This window comes from Corythoichthys intestinalis, chromosome 2 (assembly GCF_030265065.1).
Source record: "Corythoichthys intestinalis isolate RoL2023-P3 chromosome 2, ASM3026506v1, whole genome shotgun sequence".
NCBI lineage: Eukaryota > Metazoa > Chordata > Actinopteri > Syngnathiformes > Syngnathidae > Corythoichthys > Corythoichthys intestinalis.
The window spans coordinates 73,268,362-73,295,590 of record NC_080396.1 but is presented as its reverse complement, the minus strand read 5'-3'; the positions used below and the strand labels follow the sequence as shown (position 1 = coordinate 73,295,590).

The 27,229-nt window shown below is 38.8% G+C and overlaps 1 protein-coding gene across 17 annotated transcripts in view; it reads right to left on the bottom strand.

Moving 5' to 3' along the window:
• Window positions 1–6,741: 6,741 nt before the first annotated feature.
• Window positions 6,742–27,229, bottom strand: part of LOC130906348 (peripheral plasma membrane protein CASK-like) — a 73,499-nt gene continuing 53,011 nt past the window's right edge. For 6 of the 17 annotated variants that reach the window (XM_057820608.1, XM_057820637.1, XM_057820615.1 and 3 more), the window contains 14 exons: window positions 24,344–24,422; window positions 24,184–24,269; window positions 24,037–24,105; window positions 23,879–23,947; window positions 21,665–21,700; window positions 19,301–19,339; window positions 17,988–18,184; window positions 17,810–17,925; window positions 12,484–12,564; window positions 12,324–12,404; window positions 12,046–12,248; window positions 7,814–7,897; window positions 7,609–7,635; window positions 6,742–7,304 (listed from right to left, as the gene is read on the bottom strand). In XM_057820608.1, coding sequence (XP_057676591.1) covers window positions 7,128–7,304; window positions 7,609–7,635; window positions 7,814–7,897; window positions 12,046–12,248; window positions 12,324–12,404; window positions 12,484–12,564; window positions 17,810–17,925; window positions 17,988–18,184; window positions 19,301–19,339; window positions 21,665–21,700; window positions 23,879–23,947; window positions 24,037–24,105; window positions 24,184–24,269; window positions 24,344–24,422 — 1,344 coding nt within the window. In that variant the 3' untranslated portion in view covers window positions 6,742–7,127. The remainder of the gene's footprint in view (window positions 7,305–7,608; window positions 7,636–7,813; window positions 7,898–12,045; window positions 12,249–12,323; window positions 12,405–12,483; window positions 12,565–17,809; window positions 17,926–17,987; window positions 18,185–19,300; window positions 19,340–21,664; window positions 21,701–23,878; window positions 23,948–24,036; window positions 24,106–24,183; window positions 24,270–24,343; window positions 24,423–27,229) is intronic. The other 11 variants (XM_057820684.1, XM_057820719.1, XM_057820692.1 and 8 more) reach the window with 5 other exon arrangements.

The window sequence follows — 27,229 nt, the reverse complement described above, 5'->3', positions numbered from 1 at the left end:
TGACAAGGGGTAGAGTTGACAAAATAGTGGAATAAATAAGAGGTTGAGGAGGATGAAACTGCCAAGTTTCCTGTGCTTTTCTTTTTTGTTGGGTTTGGTGTCCGTCGACTGACTTGTGCACACTGTGGCAGTTTCTAATGTGCTTCAAAGTTTGACAGGTTTGGACTAACGTGTTCCAAATAGCTTGAGGAGGTAAAAAAACAAAACTCAATGCCATTTACGATGATAGCCGTGGCTCCAGGGCTGCGTGCGGTTCTTAACGTCTTTCTGCTGTTATTTTTTTTAATCTAGGGGTGTGACAATATATTGAAAACGTCTCATGTTACTTTGTAGCCCGAAAGGCCATATGCTCCCACCAAGAATCAATATATCATTTTAAAAAGGTGTCACTATTTAAAAACAAACACAAAAAAAGTAACCAGCAGGTTGCTAACAAAATCTTCTATTAGAATAGTGTCTACGTTAGCCATTGATGGCACTAGACATCCAATTCATTTTGACTGGATTGGAGGTTGAGCGCCATCAATGGCACAGAAACCAGAGCATTCACAGCCAGTCTTTTGTGGGCATTTGTAGGTCACTTCCTGTTCATGTTAGGGTATTTAGAGGTAATTCCCTGTTGGTTTTTGCGTCATTTCCTATTCATTTGGGGACATTCTTGAGTCACTTCCCTTTCAGTAACCCAAAATCAACAGGAAGTGACCTGTAAATGCCCCCAAACCAACAGGAAGTGACCTTCAGTGGCACAGAAACCAGAGTATTCATAGCTTAGTCTTTTGTGGGCATTTGTAAGTCACTTCCTCTCAATTTTGATGCATTTACATGGAACTTTCTGTTGTTTTTTTGAGTCAATTCCTATTCATTTGGGGATATTCTTGAGTCATTTCACTTTCAGTAACCCAAGATCAACATGAAGTGGCCCATAAATGCACCAAAATCAATAAGAAGTAGCTGTCAATGGATCAGAAATGAGAGCATTCACAGACAGTCTTTTGTGGGCATTTACAGGCTACTTCCTGTTCATTTTATGACATTTACATGAAACTTTCTGTAGGTTTTGAGACACTTCCTTTTCATTTAGGGACATTCTTGAGATGCTTTCCTTTCAGTAACCCAAAATCAACTGGAATCGACTCGTAAATGCTCACAAAATCAACAGGAAGTGCTGTCAATGGCCCAGAAACCAGAGCATTCACAGCCATTTTTTTTTGTGGGCATTTACAGGCTACTTCATGTTCATTTTAGGACATTTACACGAAACTTTCTGTTGGTTTTGAGACATTTCCTATTCATTTGGGGACATTCTTGAGCCACTTTCCTTTCACTAACCCAAAATCAACAGGAATCAACCCGTAAATGCCCCAAAATCAACAGAAAGTGACAGTCAACGGCACAGAAACAGCATTCATAGCCATTCTTTTGTGGGCATTTACAGTTTACTTCCTGTTAATTTTAGGCCATTTACAAGCCACTTCCTGTTGATTTTGAGTCATTTCTTATTCATTTTGAGACTTTCTTGAGCTTCTTCCCTTTCAGTCACTCAAAATAACAGGAAGTGACCCCATAAATGACCCAAAATCAAAAGGAAGTGACCGTCAATGGCACAGAAACCAGAGCATTCACAGCCAGTCTTTTGTGGTCATTTACAGGTCTCCTGTAAATGGACCAAAATCAACATGAAGTGACCCATAAATGGCTCAAATTCAACAGGAAGTGGACGTCAATGGCACAGAAACCAGAGCAATCACAGACATTATTTGTGGGCATTTGTGCGTTACTTCCTATTCATTTTGGGGCATTTATGAGAAACGTCTTGTTGGTTTTGAGTCACAACCTATCCAATAGACCCTACCCACCGACGTCATAAAACCACGTGCTTGCTGTATGGTTCCGCCCACTTGTCCGTCATTTTGTCTCTGTATTAGCATTGGTTTCAATTGATCGAGGAATTTAAAATGCATTTCATGGAAGACCCGGTGCTTTCTGATGCCGTAAACTCACTGGATGTGTTGCATAAAAAGCGTTATGTGGAAAAGCTTCGTTCTATGCAGTCGCCAGATCCATATTTGATGCCCAAATCGATGTTTTTCGACCCACTGTCTTCGCCCTGTCTGCCTGACATCTGCTACGCTGATATTTACAATTATCTTGTCCACACAAAATCAGCCTATTCTCACGAAAATCTGAAAAACACTTTAAGAGCTTGAAGGCTTATAAATACTTCGTTGCTGGTTGGGTGAAACATGTCCTCGTCCACGAAAATTCGGCAGGAATCTATCTTGTGCTTGGAAAGGTGAGTTACGAAATTTTCAATTCAAAATCTTTTGTTATTGCTAACATCCACTGTCAAGTCTAATGTATTTCATGTCGTTTGTCAATGGAGTTAAGGCTTTTAATGTTTATATGGTTTAGCGATAGCACTCTCACTACATACATACGTGTATGTTGTCGGCGATTAGCCTAGCAATGATCTTAATTGTGGTTATTTGTCAGCCCCGTAGACGAGGCCAGTTTCTTTCACTTGGTACCAGCTAAATATTATTCAAAAAATAACGATGGTGGAAGAAAGGGAAGTCACAAACATCTTGAATTTGAAACTATGTCGTACTACGTCGTATGTTGTCGGCGATCAGCCTCGCAATGATCTTAATTGTGGTTATTTGTCAGCCCCGTAGACGAGGCCAGTTTCTTTCACTTGGTACCAGCTAAATATTATTCAAAAAATAACGATGGTGGAAGAAAGGGAAGTCACAAACATCTTGAATTTGAAACTATGTCGTACTACGTCGTATGTTGTCGGCGATTAGCCTCGCAATGATCTTAATTGTGGTTATTTGTCAGCCCAAAACCCTCTAAGTATATCTTAAATGCATCTTACCGGATATAAAATGACTACTACATAGTCTGTGGTGATTTTTTGGTGCCCAGTTTTCACGTCGAATTGCAGCCGTCCATTTTGCTCTCCTCTTTGGATCCCTCGGAATACGGTAAAACTTCAAGTCTCTCCTTCCATCTTCTCTGTTAGTGCAACCAACAGCCACACACGCCTTCACCATTTTGATTATTAATGTTAAGGAGCAGAAAAACACGCCGTAAATAGGAGAAATGTACATAGCCGTACCAGGTTAACACTATGTTTTGACGGACAAGTGGGCGGTACCATTCAGGAGAGTGGAGTTGTGACGTCACGTGGGTAGGGTCGATTCACTCTTGAGTCACTTCTCTTTCACTAACCCAACAACCAACCCAAATCAACAGGGAGTGACCTGTACATGCCCAAAATCAACAGGAAATGACCATCAATGGCACAGAAACCAGAGCATTTACAGCCATTCTTTTGTGGGCATTTATGGGTCAAATCCTGTTCATTTTAGGCCATTTGCATGGAACTTCCTGTTGTTTTTGAGTCACTTCCTCTTCATTTAGGCACATTCTTGCTTCATTTCCCTATCAGTAACCATAGACTTCACTATCAGTTGACGAGACAGCTCCTACAGACATTGCGCCACAGGTTCCTGTAGGGGGCCGGCCCAGGCAAAGCGTCGCGGCGGCTTTCACTGCGGTAAACATACGCCGCATTCTAACGGCAAATTTAGGTGGAAACTGGACGAAAGTTTTAGTGCATACAAGCAAGTAGGTGTGTCTCGAGAGGATTAAAGGTAATTATTTAAAATGGAACCATGCATGCACTTTGAAACTTTGTGGAAAAAAACTTGAATGAGAACAAAACGGGAAAAAAATTGTCTAACTTTAGCTTGAAATATTTACGTAAAATAAATGATAACTGCCTGGTGTTTTGCGTTTAACCCGGAATCCAGACTGTTTTACGTTCATATCTATAGAAATTCCGGGATTTACGCAATTATTTACAAGAATTTTAACAAGACTTTTTAAAAACCTCTTTGTTTTTTGATGACCGCCATGTTGGATTTTGTATCAATACACAGTAATGTAAGTTTATATTCAAATAATCAGGTAATTTTAGGCCAACTGCCAGTTTTTTGGCAAAAGAAATCATAATTTAGACATTTCTGCGTCCATACTAAGAAAAAAAAGAGGGGGGGTTTACATGTTTTATTTTACGTAACATTTCAATCTAAAAAGGTCCAGATAGCCAGCAAGACGTGCTGAGGCAATAGTAACATCGAAATTAAACCTAAGTTGTGATTGTATGCAGAAAAATAAAAAAGTTTTCTTTTGTTGAGTAAAATTAAGATGATTATGCAAGCTTACATGAAGTATTATGTTTCTGATGTGAAAATTGAGTGATTTATTAGATGTTGAAAACTTACGTCAACATTGCACTAAATAAACAGTTAAGTCGCTATTTCGGGCAAAAAGTTATATGATATGTTAAATATTGGTATTTAAACTGAAAATATAGGTGGTTATCTCTACATTCAGTGATTTTTGTGCATTAGTGTAAAATTTGAGAATTTTATAGGAATGACTTTGAATTTTTTTTTTTTATGCTGCTGCTCATGGATACTCATATACGCCTGGATTTCGCACAGATACCCTAACCATCTCTAAGGGAGGTACCCGTTTTGGTTTTAGGTCGCTTGCGGCTTTAGTTTTGAGAATATTTGAATTAAAAGTGTTTGAAAATAGGACCCCTACAGAATGGCCCCACGCCCCTTTTCCCAGCAACTGAAAGTGAAATCTATGCAGTAACCCAAGATCAACAGGAAGTCACCCATAAATACCCCAAAAACAACAGGAAGTGGCCGTCAATGACACAGAAACCGGAGCAGTCACACAGCCAGTCTTTTGTGGGCATTTACAGATCACTTCCTCTACATTCCTTTTGAACCTTTGACAGAAATTTTTGTTCCAAATTTTAAAAGAGTTTATTCATTTATTGTCACCTTTACTAGGTAGGTAATTAAAAAAATTTAAAAAATGTATTGGATTCGCTATATTGTTTAGCCTTTTTGTCGATGTTTCACTAAGGTCTGACCAAGCTATGAATGCAGTGATTTTACATTCAAGTGAGTATGCAAGTACAGTCATGTGAAAAAATTAGGACACCCCATTTAATATTCAGTTCTTTATCAAGAAATGTTCACATATCAATGTCTGATCTTGTTTTTCTTCATCACTGGAAAAGAAAGTGATTTAATTGCAGATATACAACAAAACTTAACATTGTTTTACTCATTAAAACAAATATATAAACAAAAATGCAAATTTTAACTGGACACCCTTCCACCTAATAGCTAGTGTTACTCCCTTTGGCTGAAATAATGATAATTTTTCAGTTTATTTTTCAGATAATTAATAATGATTTTTGTAGCCATCTACCAGTCTGACATCGGTCTGAAGAAAGTTTGCCCCACTCCTCAACGTAGAATACTTTCAGCTGTGACTGACTGTTGAAGTGAGAGCATCAACAGCATGGTGACATTACAGGAGTTGTCTGATGCCTTCAGAAATAAGATAGTAGATACTTATGAGTCTGCTAAAGCATTTCAAAAGATCTCAAATGAATCTAAAATCCGCCATTCTACTGTCCCGAAAATAGTCTACAAGTGGAGGACTTTCAAAACCACTGCCAACATGCCCGGGTCTGGGCGTCCAAGCAAGTTCACCACGAGAGCAGACCGCAAGATGCTAAAAGAAGTGTCCAGAAACCCTAAAATGTCATCACGGGACCTTCAGCGGGCCCTTGCAACTGTTGATGGGAAAGTGCATGTCTCTACAATCAGAAAGAGACTACACAAATTGAATATTCATGGCAGGTGTGCAAGGAGGAAACCTTTGCTCTCCAAGAAGAACATGAAGGCCAGACTGAAGTTTGCCAGAGTGAATGTAGGCACTTCTGGAATTATATTCTTTGGACAGATGAATCTAAAATTATTTGGACACCAGAACATAGGACATGTTTGGCGTAAACCCAATACAGCATTCCAGGAAAAGAACCTCATACCAACTGTGAAGCATGGAGGTGGAAGTGTCATGGTTTGGGGATGCCTTGCTGCAGCAAGACCTGGCCAGCTCACCATCATAGAATCCACCATGAATTATATCGTGTATCAGAGGGTGCTTGAGGAACATTGCTTGAGGAACATCTGTGAAAAAATTAAAGCCGAGGCGAAACTGGACCCTGCAACATGACAATGACCCAAAACTTACCAGTAAATCCACCAAGGACTGGCTGAAAAGAAATGGAGGGTCCTGGAATGGCCGAGTCAAAGCCCAGGTCTTAATCCCATTTAGATGTTGTGGGGTGACTTTAAACGGGCTGAACACGCAAGAAACCCCTCAAACATCTCACTGGCAAACTTTCTTCAGATCGATGTCAAAGACTGGTAGATGGCTACAAAAAGTGTCTCACTGAAGTTATATTTGGTGGTAGAGTTTCCTAACTTTTTCCTCAGTTAGAATATGCATTTTTGTATATATATTTGGTTTGATGAGTAAAACAATGTTGATTTTTATTGTTTACCTGCAATTAAATCACTTTCTTTTCCAGAGCTCAAGAAAAACAAGATCAGACATTGATATGTGAGCATTTCTTAATAAAGAACTGAATATTTAATGGGGTGTCCTAATCTTTTCATATGACTATGTAGTAATTTAGGATTTAAACTATCTATTGGATATACTGTATTTTTTCAAAAGAAGTAATATCAGTACAGTTATCAGCATCAGCTGATACGGCACATGTATCGGGTGCCAAAAAATGGTATCGGTGTAACACTAGTTGTAAGCAATAATATGCCAACGTTGTGCTCGAAGTAGAAACCACTAATTTAAAAAAAAATCAACTCTGGTTCGTCTATCACCGTCAATGGCAGCCAATGAATTATTAAGGTCATGCTTGCTATTGCCTTGTCAATGAAATCAGCCGCCCGTCACGTTGAAAACAAATGTACAAAATATAGACCACACCCCACGCAGTCTTTCACTATGTAAGGACAGAATTCACCTAACATTTTTTTTTAGCATTGATATCATTGCAGATATGTATATATGTACACAGTAAGGCCTTCAAGGCCGTTCATTGAAAGACCAAAAAAAAGGGCTAGAGTGGAGTCCCCACAAGGTGGTGCAGTTATTTCTTGCCCTATTGTAGCTTCATTGACAACACAGGATTTTGATCATATGACACGGCGGGTGATACGTCAGTATACCCAGGACACGGGGACCCACTGAGGGGTATTGCACGCCAGATCCACGGCTTCCTCCAGCAGGCGCAGAGTGTCATCGATTTCGTTGTTGATGATGGTCTGGTCGAAGTAGTGAGCGTACGTCTGCTGCAGCATCTCTGACTCTTTCTGGAGCCGCTGCAAGGAATCATCCTGCGGTTGGGAAATAAATGTGGGCCATTCCAGAATTGCAGGAAATATGAGTAAAATTAATTGTCCTGAAATCAAATTTAAAAATAAATCAATTGGAAACACCGTAAAAAGAGCATGGAGGTGTGTGAGCGAGAGCGAGAGCATGTGAGATAGTGTGTGCTTGAGAGTGTGCTACAAGTTGATCTAATCAAGCCCTGTACACTATACAGTTGTAACGGCGTGAGGAACTGGAGTTTGACAGATAGGCAACTGACTAAACATGTACACTCAAAAGGATTTGACAAGACGAACACTTCATACTTACAGGCAATTTGCGACACCACTTGGGAACCTCCATTGCAAATGAACAAAAAAGGCATGCCAAAGAAAAGACAAACATACTTCAAGCAAAGAGGACAGTTGAGCAACACATTGAGAAAAGGACTGACTGTTTACAACACTGTTTAGATGCAAGAATGGAGTTTGGGTGTGCCAAAACACTCAAAGTTCAACAAGTGACTTCACCGTACCTCCGTCAGGCCTGGCGTGATAGTGGGAGCTGCAATGAAGACGACGTAGGGAGCGAACTCGGCGGTTCGGAGAATCTTTAGCGCCTAACATGGGGGAAACACAGAGAAAAACTTAGTTTGCATGTAATGTCCTTCATGTGAAAGGTTGCAAAAAGTTTTTCATTACGTAAATTGCAAATTTCTTAGACATCTGCTAATTTTAACTAGGGCTGTCAAACGATTAAAATTTTTAATCGAGTTAATTACAGCTTAAAAATTAATTAATCGCAATTCAAACCATCTATAAAGTATGCCATATTTTTCTGTAAATTATATATACATATATATTCTGTAAAATAAATTGTTGGAATGGAAAGATAAGACACCAGATGGATATATACATTCAACATACGGTACATAAGGACTGTAGTGGGCATTTCACTGTACTGTCATTTAAATCTGTCTATACTGTCCTAACTCCGAATCGTCTACTTTTTCCAAAGCTAGACAGCTAGTGAATGACGCCTTAATAATCAGACTTCTTCCTTTTTCATCTGATTTATTAATAAAATGGCCTCAAACCATTGTCCTCTTTAGACCGTCGTAAAACTACAAAAAAAAAGTACACAAGCATTGCATTTAGGCATGTGCCGGTATGAGATTTTCACGGTACGATAACCGTGAGCAAAAATACCGCGGTTTCACGGTATCACGGTATTGCAATTATAGCTCCAAAATTTTGAGATGTATGGGTTTAAAAAAAAAAAAAAAATCCATTGAACAGGATTTTTTCAAAACATAATGTAATGTGTAATGAATATAATGTGAAAATAAATAAATTAACAAAAAATAACAAATATTATATAAAATTAAAATAAATAGAACCTAGACTCTACCCACAGCCACAGCTCAAATGCTCAATATTAGAGTAAGAACAAAATAATTGCTATAAAAAGTAAAAACACTTCTAAATAAAATTAAAAATATATACTGTATGACTTTTTTTTGAGGGGGGAAGCTCAAGTGAAGTTTCGCCATTTTCAGCCACTGTGTCAACTCTAGTCTACATGATGCCATGCCTTTGTGTTAAAAAGAACAAAGAATTCATAAGTTAATTAGTTAGTTAAAAATGTATAAGTTAGTTTTAAAAATTAGTTAAAATGTAAATATTGTTGAGGAAAGGTGTCATCTAAAAAAACAAAAAAAAAGTGAGGAGTGAGACCTCCTCTCTCAATTAGCGATCTTTGACACGATTCTTTTTCTTTCCCCCCTGCATTCAAGCTTTTCTCTCACTCAGCGGCTGTGAGACATAAAAGAAGCTGCTCTCCGAGTTTAGCCTAGGCTAACATTCGTCTTTGTAAGTTTTAGTTAAGTTTGTATATTGAATTTGAAAGGAAAATGTGTGTTTTGTTTTTGGCGAACTTTTTAATGGAGCTACTGCTATCCTGTTGAACCTAATCACACGTGGAAAAATACAATTGTACAGCGTTTTAAATGTATTTATTTGTATATTTCACCACGATTTGAGAGCTCAATAAATTGAAGAAAAGTACGCCTTGTGTTTGGAGGATTTGTTTTTGGGTTTGCTGGCTGTTTAGTGACACTCACGGCAACAAACGGGAAGGGGTGAGCGGTGCCGCACCAAGCCACTTCAGCTGCATTTTGGCACATGAAAAATAGCGAATACCGTACTAAGGTATGACGGAAAATTTTAGTGGTTTTGAAACCGCGACGTTTTCACACCACGGTAAACCGTGAAACCGGTAACCGGCACATGTCTAATTGCATTAGCAACAACATTAGCTTAGCACGCTATACAGGTTCACTAAACATAAACAAAAAGCGTCTCATACAAAAAATATAACATTTCGCTTACTAACATAATATGTACATTCTTTACAACAACCATACTTACGGACAAATCTTGTCCAAGGATCATATAAGCACAACATTACAACGTAGGCGTCAGCCCGAGACGTCTTGCAGCCATATTGAACTGGCAAGAAAGCAATAAACCATGTCGCAAAGCGACCACAAGAGTTCACTGTTAGACAGCACAAAAAGCCTTGCTGTAAAACTTACCAAAAGGGAGAACACTGTCTGAGTGGGACATGTGCGTTAATTGCGTAAAATATTTTAACGTGATTAATTTAAAAAATGAAGTACCGCGCGTTAACGCGATAATTTTGACAGCCCTAATTTTATAGCAAAAAAATGACATCACTTGTTAGCGCAGCCGTCATGTGACAAATGTGGCGTCAGTCAAATAATAAGCGTACAGAACATAAATCTTGATACACACAAAACAAGTAAAACGTAGCTAAGAAAATAGCCACACACTCTTCATAGTTTCTCTTTATAGCCATTTGATTGGCTAAAATAGTACTGGCATTTTAATACGTCTGACAACGGCTATTTTACCAACTCGGAAATATTGGCTATTATTTACCGTAATTTTCTAGAAGACGCTACTCTTTTCCCCTGTTTTGAATCCTGTGGTTTATAATCCAGTGCGGCTTATTTAGATGGGTTCACTCATTCACTCCCAGCCATTTTCACTGGAGCACCCCCCTTCGCTCCCTGCCGTTTTACTGGATTTTGACTGATTTTGCAAGGCCCACAGAAAATTCTGTTCTATTGCTATATAAACATTGAACCCACCAAAAGAAAGATTAGACTGTCTTCTTTCAGCCGGAAAAAAAGTTAGTTCATATCTTTTTCCATTCTTTAGAAATCAGCATTAGAAAATAGCTTAGTTTGAGCAATTTTCCAATTTCTAATGAAAAAACAGAGAAATTGAGCTTTTTGTAAAAGCATACATTTCAAACATTCAACACGGCTATTTTTTGGTTTTGTGACATCCCAAACATCTGGATAATGTTTTTCTTCTACAAAATAACATAAACAACAAGACAAATAGAGCTTTTGATAGCAAAGTAACAATTTATTTACACATAACTAAACTATTGAACTGAGAGATGACGCTGTTGTGGCCGCCGCGTCTGTATCGGCAGACGGGGTAAATTTTTCCCTCATCACCGCTTGTCTCATCAAGACAGATTTTTAAAAATCTTTCTTTTGTAGTGACCACTACCTCATAACAGAATTCACCTAGGGAACTTGCATGAAGGTGCATGTGCCTTGTGTTTTACATCGTTCTCCACATTTTTCTCACACTTCTTACTCTTTCCAACTTCTGTTTCCTGACTATTTCTCTTCATTCATTTCCTTTCATGGTCCGATATGAGTTCTTACCAACTGCGCTACTGCCCTCCAGTGGCCAGTCTTATTGCTTTAAAATGGATTTTGAGCGTTGTGCTTTGGAGCAAAGTTGCATCAGAACCAAGAGATGTCTCTAAAAACGTAAAAGACTTATAAATTTTAACTACATAAAAAGTTTTTGGGACACTGAAACAATTAAAAATAGAACATATTTATACGATTTGGGGAGAAAATGAGTTAATAGGCAACACTTTATTTGACAGCAGCGTCATAACACTGCCATAAAATCGTAATAATTATGGCATTACACCATCATGGGCATTAATGAATGCTTATAACAGATGTCATTAAGTGTCATTCGGCAAATTATGTCACTAACTCCATTTATGTCCAGCTCGGATCTTTTACATCCATTCAAAAGTGAGATAATTTGCCAGATTACAGAAAATGACATCGGACTGTCATAAGCATTTATTAATGCTCCTGGCAGTGCCATGTCATAATTATGACAGTTTTATTACAGTCTTATGGCGCCTCTGTCAAATACAGTGTTACCAAATACCATAACTTGCATTTATTGAAACAACAGCACAGAACATGAATTTTGATTGTTATTTACATCTGTCATGCTGCAATGCATGCTAGGAGGCATGTTGGATGAAAGCAGTGTTGACAGCAGGTGGTAGCTGAGGTTGACTGTTTCCCCCAAGGGAGCAGTGACGGCCAATGATATGAAAATATTTTAATAAAGGTTGAAAAGTTAATCTAGTGTTTCTTTAGGTCATAAAGCTGTAATTAAACATTATTTTATGAAGGAAATAGTCATCCATTTTGTCTCCATTGTTACTTACAACATGCCTAATACAACCTCAAATTAAACTGTGAAGGTAATTGAAAAAAGTGACATTTATCCGATTAAGGGTTTAATTAATCATCTGATTAATCGGTTATGAATAATAGTTAATTGCAGCCCTACATAAGACTATTATTCCTCTAACCTTGGGGGTGATGTGTTGCATAGTACATCTTACCTGCGGTTCAACATCCAGAATAGAAATCATGCCCTGGGCGTGAATCTGTCGAATAGTCTCCAATCTGGTCCCGTACATGGCATCTTCATGGCTACCGTACTCCAGGTAGTCATTGTTGCTGATGTCCTGCATCATCTGGTCATGAGATACAAAGTAGTAGTTCTTTCCATTTTCTTCATCTTTTTTCGCAGGCCGTGTCGTGTCTGATGGAGACGTAAGGAAAAGGTTCAGCGTCAAATTTACAAGTTGGACAAGATTAACTTTTATGTGGTTCTTACGAGGAATGGGGTAGGCAAAGCGCTCCGGATGTTTCGTGATAAGCGTGTTTTTGATGTGCCTTCTACCAACTCCGTGTGCACCTGCCGGAAGTACAGATGTAGTTGAAATGACAGCTGCATCGTGGTCAGGGGCGGGATTTTGAAGGTAGACTTCACTTACCCAGCAGCACAAGTGTTTTCCGCTTGAATGAAGGCAGTTTGACCACTTCCTCATATGTCACCAGGTCTAGTTGATCAAACACTGATGAAATATAGGAGAAAAACTATTCAAAAAATCATAAACATAATGAAAAGATTATTAACATTTTTTCTGACTGTAAGATACTCTAAAGTCGTATTTTTGAGGGAGATTTTATTTCATTAGAGACCAAGAACAAACTATGAAGAAGATATGAACTATAATGGTGGGACGGCTCAAAATGAATGACCAGTTTCAGTGCCATTGATGGGCCTAAATGTCCAATCCACTTTGAGTTAGAGGGGCAATGAACATTCGACATCTAGCGCCGTCAATGGCAGTGAAATTACAGCTGCCATGACTAATTTGACCACTAATCGATTAGAAAATGAATCACCGACTATTTTGATAGTCTCAATGGACAAAGCCAGTCCGAACGAACGGGCACGCCAAAAAAACAGATATGACAAAAAATCGGAATTGTGCATTAAGACCTGCGGTATGAACCTGGCCTATGTGACTAGCATTTTACTACAGCATTTGTCTTTTACTTACAAAAATAAGTACAGTGGTACCTCGAGATATGAAAGCTTCACTACACAATTCATTTTATAAAAATTTTTTCAAAGCTTTTTCCACTTCACATTACGAAAAATAATTCATCATACGTAAGATAATACGTACTGTAATAGCAGAGGAGTAATAAATAATTTGTTAACGACCACAATCTGGGCTGTGCCTCTTAAATAATCAGAGTAGAGGTTTGTGTACGTCGCCCTCTAGTGGTTGTTCTAGTGTGTGCTACAGGTGGCGACGTCTTTGGACAGCTTTTTTTACACGTAAAAGGCCACCTGCTGACCCAGAGGAGCTGCATAATATGTGGCAAAAAGCTAGTAAACAAGGCAACAAAGGCTAATGCACTAAAAGCATCACACCTTGTGGCGAACCGTATTGCTAAAGCCAAGAAGCCTTTCACGATTGGAGAAGAACTCACTATGCCTGCGACCAAGGATTTTTGCCGTCAAGTTACAGGAGAGGCCGCAGTTAAAAAAGGTTGATTCAGCATATGGTGAGTTACATTTTCCCTGCACTTAATGTTCGTTTTCAGCCCCATCGTGTTATTTTATATTCACTGTAATTTCCTGACACACATTGTCGGTCCGTGTAGAAAAGGCCCACTTCACACCAGTCTGTGGTGCAAAAAGGTTGGGGACCACTGTGCTACACAATGCTCATGTATATGAAACAAAAGAACATGATATACAAGTGATGCTTTATCAAGGCATGAACAACGAGATGAAATAGCAAGCCCTGGCTGCCAAAGTTACAGTGCCTTGCAAAAGTATTCGGCCCCCTTGAATCTTGCAACCTTTCGCCACATTTCAGGCTTCAAACATAAAGATATGAAATTTAATTTTTTTGTCAAGAATCAACAACAAGTGGGACACAGTCGTGAAGTGGAACAACATTTATTGGATAATTTAAACTTTTTTAACAAATAAAAAACTGAAAAGTGGGGCGTGCAATATTATTCGGCTCCTTTACTTTCAGTGCAGCAAACTCACTCCAGAAGTTCAGTGAGGATCTCTGAATGATCCAATGTTGTCCTAAATGACCGATGATGATAAATAGAATCCACCTGTGTGTAATCAAGTCTCCATATAAATGCACCTGCTCTGTGATAGTCTCAGGGTTCTGTTTAAAGTGCAGAGAGCATTATGAAAACCAAGGAACACACCAGGCAGGTCCGAGATACTGTTGTGGAGAAGTTTAAAGCCGGATTTGGATACAAAAAGATTTCCCAAGCTTTAAACATCTCAAGGAGCACTGTGCAAGCCATCATATTGAAATGGAAGGAGCATCAGACCACTGCAAATCTACCAAGACCCGGCCGTCCTTCCAAACTTTCTTCTCAAACAAGGAGAAAACTGATCAGAGATGCACCCAAGAGGCCCATGATCACTCTGGATGAACTGCAGAGATCTACAGCTGAGGTGGGAGAGTCTGTCCATAGGACAACAGTCAGTCGTACACTGCACAAATCTGGCCTTTATGGAAGAGTGGCAAGAAGAAAGCCATTTCTCAAAGATATCCATAAAAAGTCCCGTTTAAAGTTAGCCACAAGCCACCTGGGAGACACACCAAACATGTGGAAGAAGGTGCTCTGGTCAGATGAAACCAAAATTGAACTTTTTGGCCACAATGCAAAACGATATGTTTGGCGTAAAAGCAACACAGCTCATCACCCTGAACACACCATCCCCACTGTCAAACATGGTGGTGGCAGCATCATGGTTTGGGCCTGCTTTTCTTCAGCAGGGACAGGGAAGACTGTTAAAATTGACGGGAAGATGGATGCAGCCAAATACAGGAACATTCTGGAAGAAAACCTGTTGGTATCTGCACAAGACCTGAGACTGGGACGGAGATTTATCTTCCAACAGGACAATGATCCAAAACATAAAGCCAAATCTACATTGGAATGGTTCAAAAATTAACGTATCCAGGTGTTAGAATGGCCAAGTCAAAGTCCAGACCTGAATCCAATCGAGAATCTGTGGAAAGAGCTGAAGACTGCTGTTCACAAACACTCTCCATCCAACCTCACTGAGCTCGAGCTGTTTTGCAAGGAAGAATGGGCAAGAATGTCAGTCTCTCGATGTGCAAAACTGATAGAAACATACCCCAAGCGACTTGCAGCTGTAATTGGAGCAAACGGTGGCGCCACAAAGTATTAATGCAAGGGGGCCGAATAATATTGCACGCCCCACTTTTCAGTTTTTTATTTGTTAAAAAAGTTTAAATTATCCAATAAATTTTGCTCCACTTTCACGATTGTGTCCCACTTGTTGTTGATTCTTGACAAAAAATTAAAATTTTATATCTTTATGTTTGAAGCCTGAAATGTGGCGAAAGGTTGCAAGGTTCAAGGGGGCCGAATACTTTTGCAAGCTCGTCTTTTAGCACTCCGTGTTTGCTATAAGTTTGAGTAGTCATGTAGTAACGTCTCTAAAATGAGCATAACAAACTAGTTACACTTAAAGCAACACTATGTTACTTTTTAGTTTTGCTTGATTTTAGCGACGCTGGTGGACATAAGCGGTAGTGTTTTGCCTTAAGGAAAATCTTTTAAATCTTAAATAAAGGGGGTTGGGGGTGGGGGGGGATTTTAAAAAGTAAAATCTTGATCTGCATCTGCAGGCAGATGGATTGAACGAAATTTCTGTTTCCAGCAGCTAGGTGAAGGATGAAAATGTAACTCACCATACGCTGAATCAACCTTTTTCAATTGCGGATCTCCTGAAACTGGACGGCAAATATCCTTAGTCGCAGGCATAATGTGTTCTTCTTCAGTCGTGAATGGTTTCTTGGCTTTAGTAATACAGTTTACGACGAAGTGTGATGCTCTTAGTGCATTAGCTTTTGTTGCCTCATTAGCTAGATTTCAGCCACATATTATGCAGAATGGACTTGGTTGGAGGCTCCTCATCTGGCTCAGCAAGTGGTTTCTTCCCCATAGAAAAGCTGTCCAAAGACATCTCCGCCCACAGCACAGAGCAAACGTTACTATTTACATTGACTGACGCTGGGCTGCTATAAGTGTGCAAACACCACAGTAATGGTGGCCAACCACTAGAGGGCGACATACACAAATCTCTCCTCGATGTAGTTAAGAGGCACAGACTGGATTGCGGTCGTTAACAAATGATTTATTATTTCTCTGCGGCCTGCCAGCAAATACGCCAGGGACCGGTACTGGTGCGCAGCCCAGTGGTTGGGATCCCTGGTGTAACACATTGTGGTGTGTATATTTCATTTTTTTACATTTGTATATTTCATTTGTCAACATTTATACATTTACATATACAGTATACACACCAAGGATTTTGTTGCTCTGCCATCTTTGCAGATTTTGCGCGAAACCATTCGCATCGACTTCCGTCTTTATATTGTATGGAGAAAAGTGTACGTGACGTATGCCGTAGAGCAGTCAGCACATTTGTAGATTTTGTGTGGCAGGGTTGCTGCCACCCTCCTCAAAGTTAATTAGTGCTGGTGAAAGTGATACAGACTAAAGGTGTGTAAAATTTCCGATTCTTAGATTATTCATGATTCGGCCGCTAAAGATATGAGAACATATCACAAACATCCATATTCCGATTATTTAAATATGCTAAATAAAGACTCATGCCACTAGATAAAAAAAAAATTTTTTTTTAAATGCCGACAGCGGCTACAAACAACGCCCACATAATGCTACCGTAGATATCCCATGTATATAGAACTAGATGCGAAATGACAAGACTGCGGCGTTAGCACATGTATAGAGAACTAGATGCGAAATGACAGACTCGGCGGCGTTAGTCAACAGCCACCATCTTAAAGTAGTAGACTTCTCAGGAAGGCTCTGTTGTAGGGAACCTTCCGAGCGAACCTAATTAACTTTTTTACCTAAAATACTCCTAAATCGGCAAAATTGTGACTTGAATTTATCTTTAAATGATGAAACAGTTTTAAAACTTTCACAAGTCGAAAGTAGACAGAAGGGAAATTATGGAATAACGGGAGCAATTTTAACAACTTTAACGGTTGATTCACAACATTAAATAAATTGAATGTAGTTTAAAGCTGCAGATACAGAATGGGGACTTGAGTATTTTATTTACCGTTTTGAACTGTTAACTTGATACTGAAGTAGTCGTTTATTTAAGCCTGATTTTTGTAACTATTGTACGAAACATTAGAAGCAGGTAATAGCTGGGTTGTGCATCGATAAATTGATTTACAATTGAATCATAGCCTCTGAATCGTAATCATAATGGAATCGTGAGGTGCCCCAAGATTCCCACCTCTAGGCCCCCAAGATATAAAAAAAGGTGTCATTCAACTAATTGTCAGTCGACATATCACAAATGCTATGGAAATAATTCAATAATTTCTTATACAAAATAATCAATCAGAATAAATTTTGTATCTTGGGGTACCACTGTACTGTCATTCAAAAGACAAACATACAATAGGAAGGACGAGGAATAATGCAAAGAGAAGAAGAGGAAGGAAACACAGAAGCTGTTTACCAGCTGTCTGAAGTTACTTACATGCAGCCAAGTCATTGGGTATGAGACAGCATGAAACATGGGAAGAGGGTGGGAGCGGAAGGGTTAATAAAACACAATCAAATTCAATAGGGAAAAAAATAATGTGGCATCCAAAGCGGATACGTCAATCGGTTAGTCAAGAATAACAAGGACATAGGCAAGAGGCAACATGCCATACTGAATTTGGCGAGGTTAAGTGCTCAGTTTACCTGCATTGTGCTTAGCCAAGTACTTGTCTTTATACTGTTTCTTCTTCTTGCCAAACCACGTGCAACTGGCTTGCTGTTCCTGTTTGGTCTTCTCCATGGCTATGCACGCCACACGCCTGCCAACATCACGTTTAGTGGGACACCAATTGAAACAATGAGCGGTCATTTTTTAACTCACCACTCCTGCAGTTCCGGGGAAGGGATGAGACCCGCTGTGCCGTTCTTGGTGTTCTCTAGCTTCCCCTGCCACCAATTGTGGTCATCCTTGGAGATAATCTGAATAATGTCACCCACCCTGAAGCGAATGCCCGCTTCCTTACAAGGTATGAGGTCATCTTTTGTCGGGTCGTACTCAAACTGAGCACGGACATAGATCTGCAGAGGCGGGAGAGTCAAAAGCAATTTGTGTTTGCTGCATCATGGGAGACGACATAAAAGACACTGTTTGAGCTGTCCGCTTGAAAATTGAATACCTCTTACAAATGCAGAGCCAGCACGAGTTAATCAACTTTAAGGTAGTAAAGGAAACAGAAGTGTAGCTAGCATGTTCGTACGAGCTAACGGTAACTGCAAGAATGGGGCAGATTGTTCACCAAATGGATCATTCCTGAATTGGAGGACATTAGGATTTTTAAAGACATGATTTGGTGTTTAAAATACTTGGTATAATGACAGCAACAAGGTTGTATGGGAGAGGCTTGCAAAACAAATGTTTAATAATCTAATAGAGTTAACATGTGTGCTCGTTGTAGGATACGTGCTCCATGAATAAGTATTATTGTTTAAAATATTATGTTAATTGAAACAAATGTCCCCAGATATTTGTATTAAGTTCATTATGTCTATCGCGGAAAACACAGAAAAGACTGATAAAGCCGTTTCTGCTCTTGCACCCTTCATTAAAATAAACTGCTGTATTTTAAGCCAAAAGCACTATGTCTAGACAAGCAATATGTCTATATGCTGCCATAGCAGATTCATTGCGCATTAAGCCCCAGAACTATATTTAATTTGTCCGTTTTACCCTGACAATCCCCGTTTACAGACGTCGCCAACCGCTTTTGCTTCAACCCAGCCATAAAAAGAAGGCACCGATAGACCAGGGAAAAACGGAGATATGATTGTTTTAATTTCATGGTAGGAAATGTTTTCTTCCAAATTCCATGGGTGGGACGTAAAATGTCCTCCAATTCTAGACTGACCCTCATAGCATAATTGCTTAAGTCATTTTTTAACGTTTTCAAAAAGAAAAGACACAACAAACTCAAGACTAAGTGCTAGATAATCTTGTTGTATTAGAATCTGCACAAGCAAAAATTAGCTAGGACATTGTTGTTGTTTTTTTTTAATAGATATTATGAATGTAAATTCAGCTGACTCCGGCAATTATGCTATTAGGCAAACATATCATTTAAGTGAAGGCAGTGCTCGGTGACAGGGATGAGTGAATCTGGATCTATTTCTACGCGTTTCCTCTATTCGACATCTTACCTTAATGGACAATTTGTCCTGGATAGCAGGTCTGGAGATCTATGGAGTTGAGAGCATCACACACTTACACATAAATCATGCAGTAGAATATGTTGTGGGGCACACACAAAAGGCGTACTCACAATTGTAAGCTGAATGCGACAAATAACATTCTCTGTTCATATGCCATCAGCTGTATATGTGTGTCACCTTTGAAGATTAAGTTAATCATGCAGATAATGAATGTTGAGGTTGACATAAGAAGTTGTTTATTATTTTCCCCCCATTCAGTGTCACTACTTGAGCTCCAGTATACTACACAAAAGTTTCTCCCAGTTCCTTATAAGCCTGGCGGGCCGCCAGACTTCTAGCCCTTACCAGGCTAAAAAGTGCTACAAAAAAGTATATACACTATACATATCTTAAATGTATTTTAACCACAACTAGTGGTAATTGAAAGCGCAAAGGCAACATTTTATGGTTTATATGTGAACAACTCTGTGCTATTTCACTGAATTGTATTGTATTTAGGGTTGGCAAAAGTATCAAAGTATCGATATTGAAATGTTGCATCCAGATAGGATGTTTGATTACAGAAATATCTATACTGAGTGATTATGTTTTTGCACAACCACAGGACAGCAGAAATTAGTTGTCATGGGATGAATTTGCACTACTCTCGATACTAATGGAGGATATTTTTTAGTGCTGCAACGATTAATCGCTTAACTCGAGTAATTTCATTATATAAAAAAAGCTTTGAATCAAATTTTGCTGCTTGGAGTATTTGTTTAATTAAAGTGGCATTGTAATGGTTTGTTTTGAAATAGTTTGCATTTATTTTTATTAATTTTGGAGGATACACTGCTCTCTAGTGGCAACAGTGAATATGACATAACTCATTTAACAAGGCTGAATCCAGCTGCTCCCTGTTAAGAGCAACATAAGGTCGGTTTTTGTTTGAGCTAATGTGTTTTTAATGCAACTGTAATTTAGTTTAGATATATTTAGCCGTTTTTTGTTGGAATGTTGGTTTGAACGATTTGTTAAGAGCATTGTAAAAAAGACGTTAACATTTAATAGCATTTAAGCTGGCGGACTTTTGCTATGCAAGTTAGCCAGTTGCTGTACTTAGATCCTCATTTATTTATTTTTTTATACCGTTTGAGGCTAAGCTCAGGTAGTTTAATTTTTTATGTTCCTAATCTGATTACTCGATTATTCAAACTAATTCATAGATTAATTGACTACTAAAATAATCGATAGCTGCAGCCCTAATTTTTTGAATGTTTCTTGTTATTGGATACCATTAGGAGTGGGAACCTCTTGGTACCTCACGATACGATACGATTTGCGATACAAAGCTCACGATAACGATGATCTGACGATATGGCGATACAACGATTATCGATACATTTGTAGAATTTCCTAGAATGATTTTCTGACCGACAACTAATTAACAGAAAAACAAGCTTCTGCTGGGAATTTGAATGAGTTTATCACTTGTAGACGTCCAATCCGTTTGAACTTTAAATGGATTGAACGTCCATGGCCGTCAGTGGCAGCCAATGCCAGGCAATGAGGTAATTTTGGGCCATTTAAGGTCATTAACATGTTGATGTTCAGTTACTTCCTGTTGATATTGGGGTATTTTATGGGTCACTTCCTGTTGATTTTGAGTTACAGAACAGGAAGTGACCTGGGAATCACCAAAATGAATAGGCAGTGACTCAAACTCAACACGAAATGACCTATAAATGCCCTAAAATTAACCGCAAGTGACCTGTAAATGCCCTCAAAACCCCCAGTCTAAATGGATTGGGCGTCGTGCACCGTCAATGCAGCCCAGTTAACTGAGACACTATTATGGTGGAAGATTTTGGTAGCAACTTGTTGGTTCCTTTTTATTTTTATTTTTTAGACATTGACACCTTTTTAAAACGATATTTCGATTCTTGGCAGGAGCATATCGATAACCTTTTGGGATAAAAAGTCTCACGATATATCACCATTTCGATATTTTGTCACATCCCTAGTTACCATTGACGGCGCTAGACGTCCATGGCAAAAGGCAAACCAAGGGAGGCAGTAAAGGAACAATAGTTTCAAATGAATTGGACATCTACTAGTGATTAACTTATTTAGAGTTTTAATTTTGATTTTATCATCGTTAATGAAACAAACAGTTTATTTTAAAAAATTATTAATTTGGGGGGTTTTATTTGTGTAGCTTTGCATGTTTTCCGGGGGAAACCCTGTTAAACGTATGGTATTTGACTGCTTAAGTGAGTAAGGTAATGGTTCATACACATACATGCAGATTTGGACGACATTGATTTGGTACAGTTAGACAAACAACTACTGGACGTTTGCTGGAAAACTTACCTGACGAGCTTTGGGTTGAATTGTTGCTGGCAGGTCCTATTGGGTAACCAATATATAAATGAAAAATACTGCTAGCATTCATTCTAGTGCTGTACGATATATATTGGCAAAACAATGCAAAACTTAGTAGAGAAACTTTACTAGTCTATCGTCATAGACTTGTTCCTGCAATGCACATTTTGACCAACAGATTGCACTCAATTTGCGCTTTTTAGCGACATTGATGGGATTCCATATGCCATAGTAGTGCCACCGATCGGCCTCAAGATGTCCACTCAATAGTTAGTCAATTGGCTATAAACATTCATTAATTCATCAGCAGTCTTGAAAGGCAACAACTACAGTGGGGCAAATAAGTATTTAGTCAACCACCAATTGAGCAAGTTCTCATACTTGAAAAGATTAGAGAGGCCTGTAATTGTCAACATGGGTAAACCTCAACCATGAGAGACAGAATGTGGAAAAAAAAAACGAAAATCACATTGTTTGATTTTATAGGGTTGTGGGGAGAGTGGAAAATAAGTATTTGGTCACCCACAAACAAGCAAGATTTCTGGCAGTCAAAGAGGTCTAACTTCTTCTAACGAGGTCTAACAAGGCTCCACTCGTTACCTGTATTAATGGCACCTGTTTTAACTTATTATCGGTATAAAAGACACCAGTCAACAGTCAGTCACACGCCAAACTCCACTATGGCCAAGACCAAAGAGCTGTCGAAGGACACCAGCGACAAAATTGTAGACCTGCACCAGGCTGGGAAGACTGAATCTGCAATAGGTAAAACGCTTATACGTAAAGAAATCAACTGTGGGAGCAATTATTAGAAAATGGAAGACATACAAGAGCACTGATAATCTCCCTCGATCTGGGGCTCCATGCAAGATCTCACCCCGTGGCGTCAAAATGATAACAAGAACGGTGAGCAAAAATCCCAGAACCACACGGGGGTACCTAGTGAATGACCTACAGAGAGCTGGGACCACAGTAACAAAGGCTAGTATCAGTAACACAATGCGCCGCCAGGGACTCAAATCCTGCACTGCCAGACGTGTCCCCCTGCTGAAGAAAGTACACGTCCAGGCCCGTCTGCGGTTCGCTAGTGAGCATTTGGATGATCCAGAAGAGGACTGGGAGAATGTGTTATGGTCAGAAGAAACCAAAATAGAACTTTTTGGTAGAAACACAGGAAAGAATACTGAATTGCATCCGAAGAATCCCATACCCACTGTGAAGCATGGGGGTGGAAACATCATGCTTTGGGGCTGTTTTTCTGCAAAGGGACCAGGACGACTGATCTGTGTAAAGGAAAGAATGAATGGGGCCATGTATCGAGAGATTTGGAGTGAAAATCTCCTTCCATCAGCAAGGGCATTGAAGATGAGACGTGGCTGGGTCTTTCAGCATGAAAATGATCCCAAACACCCAGCCAGAAGAAGCATTTCAAGGTCCTGGAGTGGCCTAGCCAGTCTCCAGATCTCAACCCCATAGAAAATCTGTGGAGGGAGTTGAAAGTCCGTGTTGCCCAACGACAGTTCCAAAACATCACTGCTCTAGAGGAGATCTGTGTGGAGGAATGGGCCAAAATACCAGCAACAGTGTGTGAAAAGCTTGTGAAGGGCTACAGAAAACGGTTGGCCTCCGTTATTGCCAACTAAGGGTACATAACAAAGTATTGAGATGAACTTTTGGTATTGACTAAATTCCTATTTTCCGCCATGATTTGCAAAAAAATTCTTTAAAAATCAAACAATGTGATTTTCTGTTTTTTTTTTTCCACATTCTGTTTCTCATGGTTGAGGTTTACCCATGTTGACAATTACAGGCCTCTCTAATATTTTCAAGTGGGAGAACTTGCACAATTAGTGGTTGACTAAATACTTATTTGCCCCACTGTAGTTAATAACTAGTTATCTTAACATTTGAAGAAAAATATGTATCCTACCGTGTCTCCTGTGTTTACACTGGATAGCTTAAGGTTGCATCACTACTTGATAAATTTAACATTTGTGGCAGGCCTGTAAACTGTTAAGTCAAAAATAAAGTGAGCGTGGGTAACAGCTGTCATAATTGTTGTACAATTTTTCACCAAATAATTTTTAAAAAAATTCTCTTGTATATCGTAATATAAAATTGCCATATCGCACAGCACTAATTAATACTGTTTTCTGTTTTACTTGAGGTATACTGTATTTATTGCTTTCAAGGTAAACTCACCAGAATAGAGCTGGTGACGCTTGCGTGACCATTAGCAGCTGAATGTTGAGACAAATCTGGTGACTCCTTCTGCAAAAAAAAAAAAAAAAAAGTTTCCAATGCTTTTGTCGCCTTGTACTTAAACATGTGCGCGAACTAGGGTTTGTTTGGCTCTGTACCTCACAAGACTTGGACTGAGAGCGGTAACTAGGTACTATCTTGAACGTGATGCTTCCTCTCATTTCCCTCTGTGAAAAACAAACAATGAGAAAGATCCCACAATACTATCGGGAGACTTTCTAGCACAATGACCAACAACTACTCACAAGCATTTTTTGGAGCTGTTCCACTGTTTGATTTGCAACACTGATGCCGTTAATTTCCCTGATTTCATCTCCTACATGCAGGGTGCCTGAAGGTGAGGAGTAAAAGATTGAGCCTATTTAAGCGACATTATACGACGTATAAAATGAAATGGGAGTTGACCTTGCCGATGAATCATTCCACCGTGCATGATTCGGGCCACGATGCAGTGGTTGAGCTCATTCATTTTCAGCGTAATGCCCTGTGAAATAGAAACAGCAGGTCTGAGAAAAGATATTTGATAGGAAGAATGATCAGAGTAAGGGTCTGGGTATATTTTTAACTCATTCACAACCACCAACGATGAGATAAGAACCAAATTTGATCTAAAAATGAACTGCTTTTACATTGACCACACAGCAACTTTGGCATACTATCATAAGGAATATAGGTGTAAAACATGCATCATTTTCTTTGGCTTACAAAAGTAAATCATATGCATTTACCCGCAAAAATAAAATTGAAATAAAATTTCTGTACTCCAGCATGAAAGATTGAGGACTACATAAATCAGATTTGTTTCCCTATTTAGTTTTTTAAAAAAAAGAAAAAAAAAGTAACATCAAATTTCACATTTACTATTGAGAAAATGTAAAAAAATAATAATAAAAAAATAGATACATGTTTAAAAAAATTAAGATATATTTCCACATTTTTGATTAATCTGAAAAACAAAAGTTTTTTTCTTATTTTTTATTTTTTTAAAGAAATTTAAATGTTAAGAAAAAAAAAATCATTTGCTATTCATTCAAATCCACTGACATTGATAGACATAAAATCCATTTCAACTAGGTTGGCTGACATTGAGTGATCATATTTCAATGCTATTGACGGTGATAGACGTCCAATCCAGTTTGACAGGGTGGTTAGCAACGATTGTATGATCGCTGCCAGCCTTCCAAGTCAAAATGGATTAGACGTGTATCGCCGTCAAAAGCAGCCAATGATTTAGGAGGGTTAAAAAAGAGGAGTTGGACAATTTTCAGGTCAGAAATTTCTTTTCAAAACGATTAACCGACCATCAAAATACATGTAGTTCCCCGGTACGAACGAGTTCTGTACCCGAATTTCCGCGCAAGTCGGAATTAACCCTTTAAGTATCCCTAAAAAGTATGCTACCCCGAAATCTCAAAATAACTATCCATAAACATGTATTACAGTCATGTGAAAAAATTAGGACACCTTATGGAAGCCTGTCTTTTCTTACATATTTGGTCATTTGGATATTTAATATCAATTTTTACAATCTTGAGAGATTCAAGTAATAGACCTAAACAATTAAAACTGATTTTTATATACATGTATAATTTTCTGTAAAATATTTTAAATAAATGCAATTTCTGTTGAGGAATACATTAGGACACCTCCACAATCAATCCCACTTAAAATGGCTAAAATCACACACAGGTGTATCACATCAGGTGCACATGATTAGAACACCATTGCCCAGTGTTTTGTAGGAGGCTTGTCTTATTTAAACCTCAGATTTAGTTTGGTGTGCCCCTGACTGTTGAAGTGAGAGAAAACACCATAGTGAGAACAAAGGAGCTGTCTGAGACCTTCAGAAAGAAGATTGTAGACGTTTAAGAGTGTGGTAAGGGATTTCAAAAGATCTCAAAAGAATATAAAATCAGCCATTCCACCATCTGAAAAATAGTCTACTATTGGAGGACATTCAAAACAACTGCCAACATGCCCAGGTCTGGCCGTTCAAGCAAGTTCAAACCCGAGAGCAGACCGCAAGATGCTCAAAGAAGTCTCCAAAAACCGTAAAATGTCTTCGGGACCTAGAGCAGGCTCTTGCTACTGTTGATGTGAAAGTGCATGCCTCTACAATAATAACCTTCATGGGAGGTGTGCAACTTTGCTCTCCAAGAAGAACATGAAGGCCAGACTGAAGTTTGACAGAGTGACTGTAGACAAAGACCAGGACTTCTGAAATAATGTTCTTTGGACGGATGAATCTAAAACTGAATTATTTGGACACCAGAATTGAGGACATGTTTGGCGTGAACCCAATACAGCTTTCCAGGAAAAGAATCCCATACCAACTGTGAAGCATGGAGGGGCAAGTGTCATGGTTTGGGGATGCTTTACTTCAGCTGGACCTGGCCAGCTCATCATCATAGAATCCACCATGAATTCTATCGTGTATCAGAGGGTGCTTGAGGAACATCTGTAAAAAAAAATTAAAGCTGAAGTAAAACTGGACTGTGCAACATGACAATGACCCAAAACATACCAGTAAATCTACAAAGGACTGGCTGAAAAGGAAGAAATGGAAAGTCTTAGAATGGCTGAGTCAAAGCCCAGCTCTTAAACCCAATGAGATACTGTGGGGTGACTTGAAATGGGCTGTACATGCAAGACACCCCTCAAACATCTTGCAGCTGAAAGAATTCTGCGTTGAGGAGTGGGCCAAACCTTCTTCGGACCGATGTCAAAGACTGGTAGATGGCTACAACAAGCGTCTCACTGAAGTTATTTCAGCCAAAGAGGGTAACACCAGCTATTGGTTGGTCAGGTGTCGTAACTTTTTCCTCAGTTAGAATTTGCATTTTTGCTGATATGCTTTAATGAGTAAAACAATGTTATTTTTTGTTGTTCACATGCAATTAAATCACTTTCTTTTCCAGAGATAAAGAAAAACAAGATCAGATGTTGATTTGTGAACATTTCTTAATAAAGAACTGAATATTTAATGGGGTGTCCTATTTTTTTTCACATGACTGTAGGTACTGTTTACGCGACTGAAAAAAAAAAAAAAAAAAAAAAAAAAAAAAACGACCTGAGACAAAATGCTGGACTCTCAAGCGTCATAAAGTCAAAATCATGTAAGTCAGGTACGTCGCAACTCTTACCTGTAGCTGTAGATTCAGTTGCTAATCAATTAATTGTTGATTGACCTTGGCATTACCCATTTTAAATGGATTGGATATCTACAGTCCCTGACATAAGTCTTGTCGCTTATCCATTTTGTAGAAACAGTTGCTAATAACCTGACTTTTA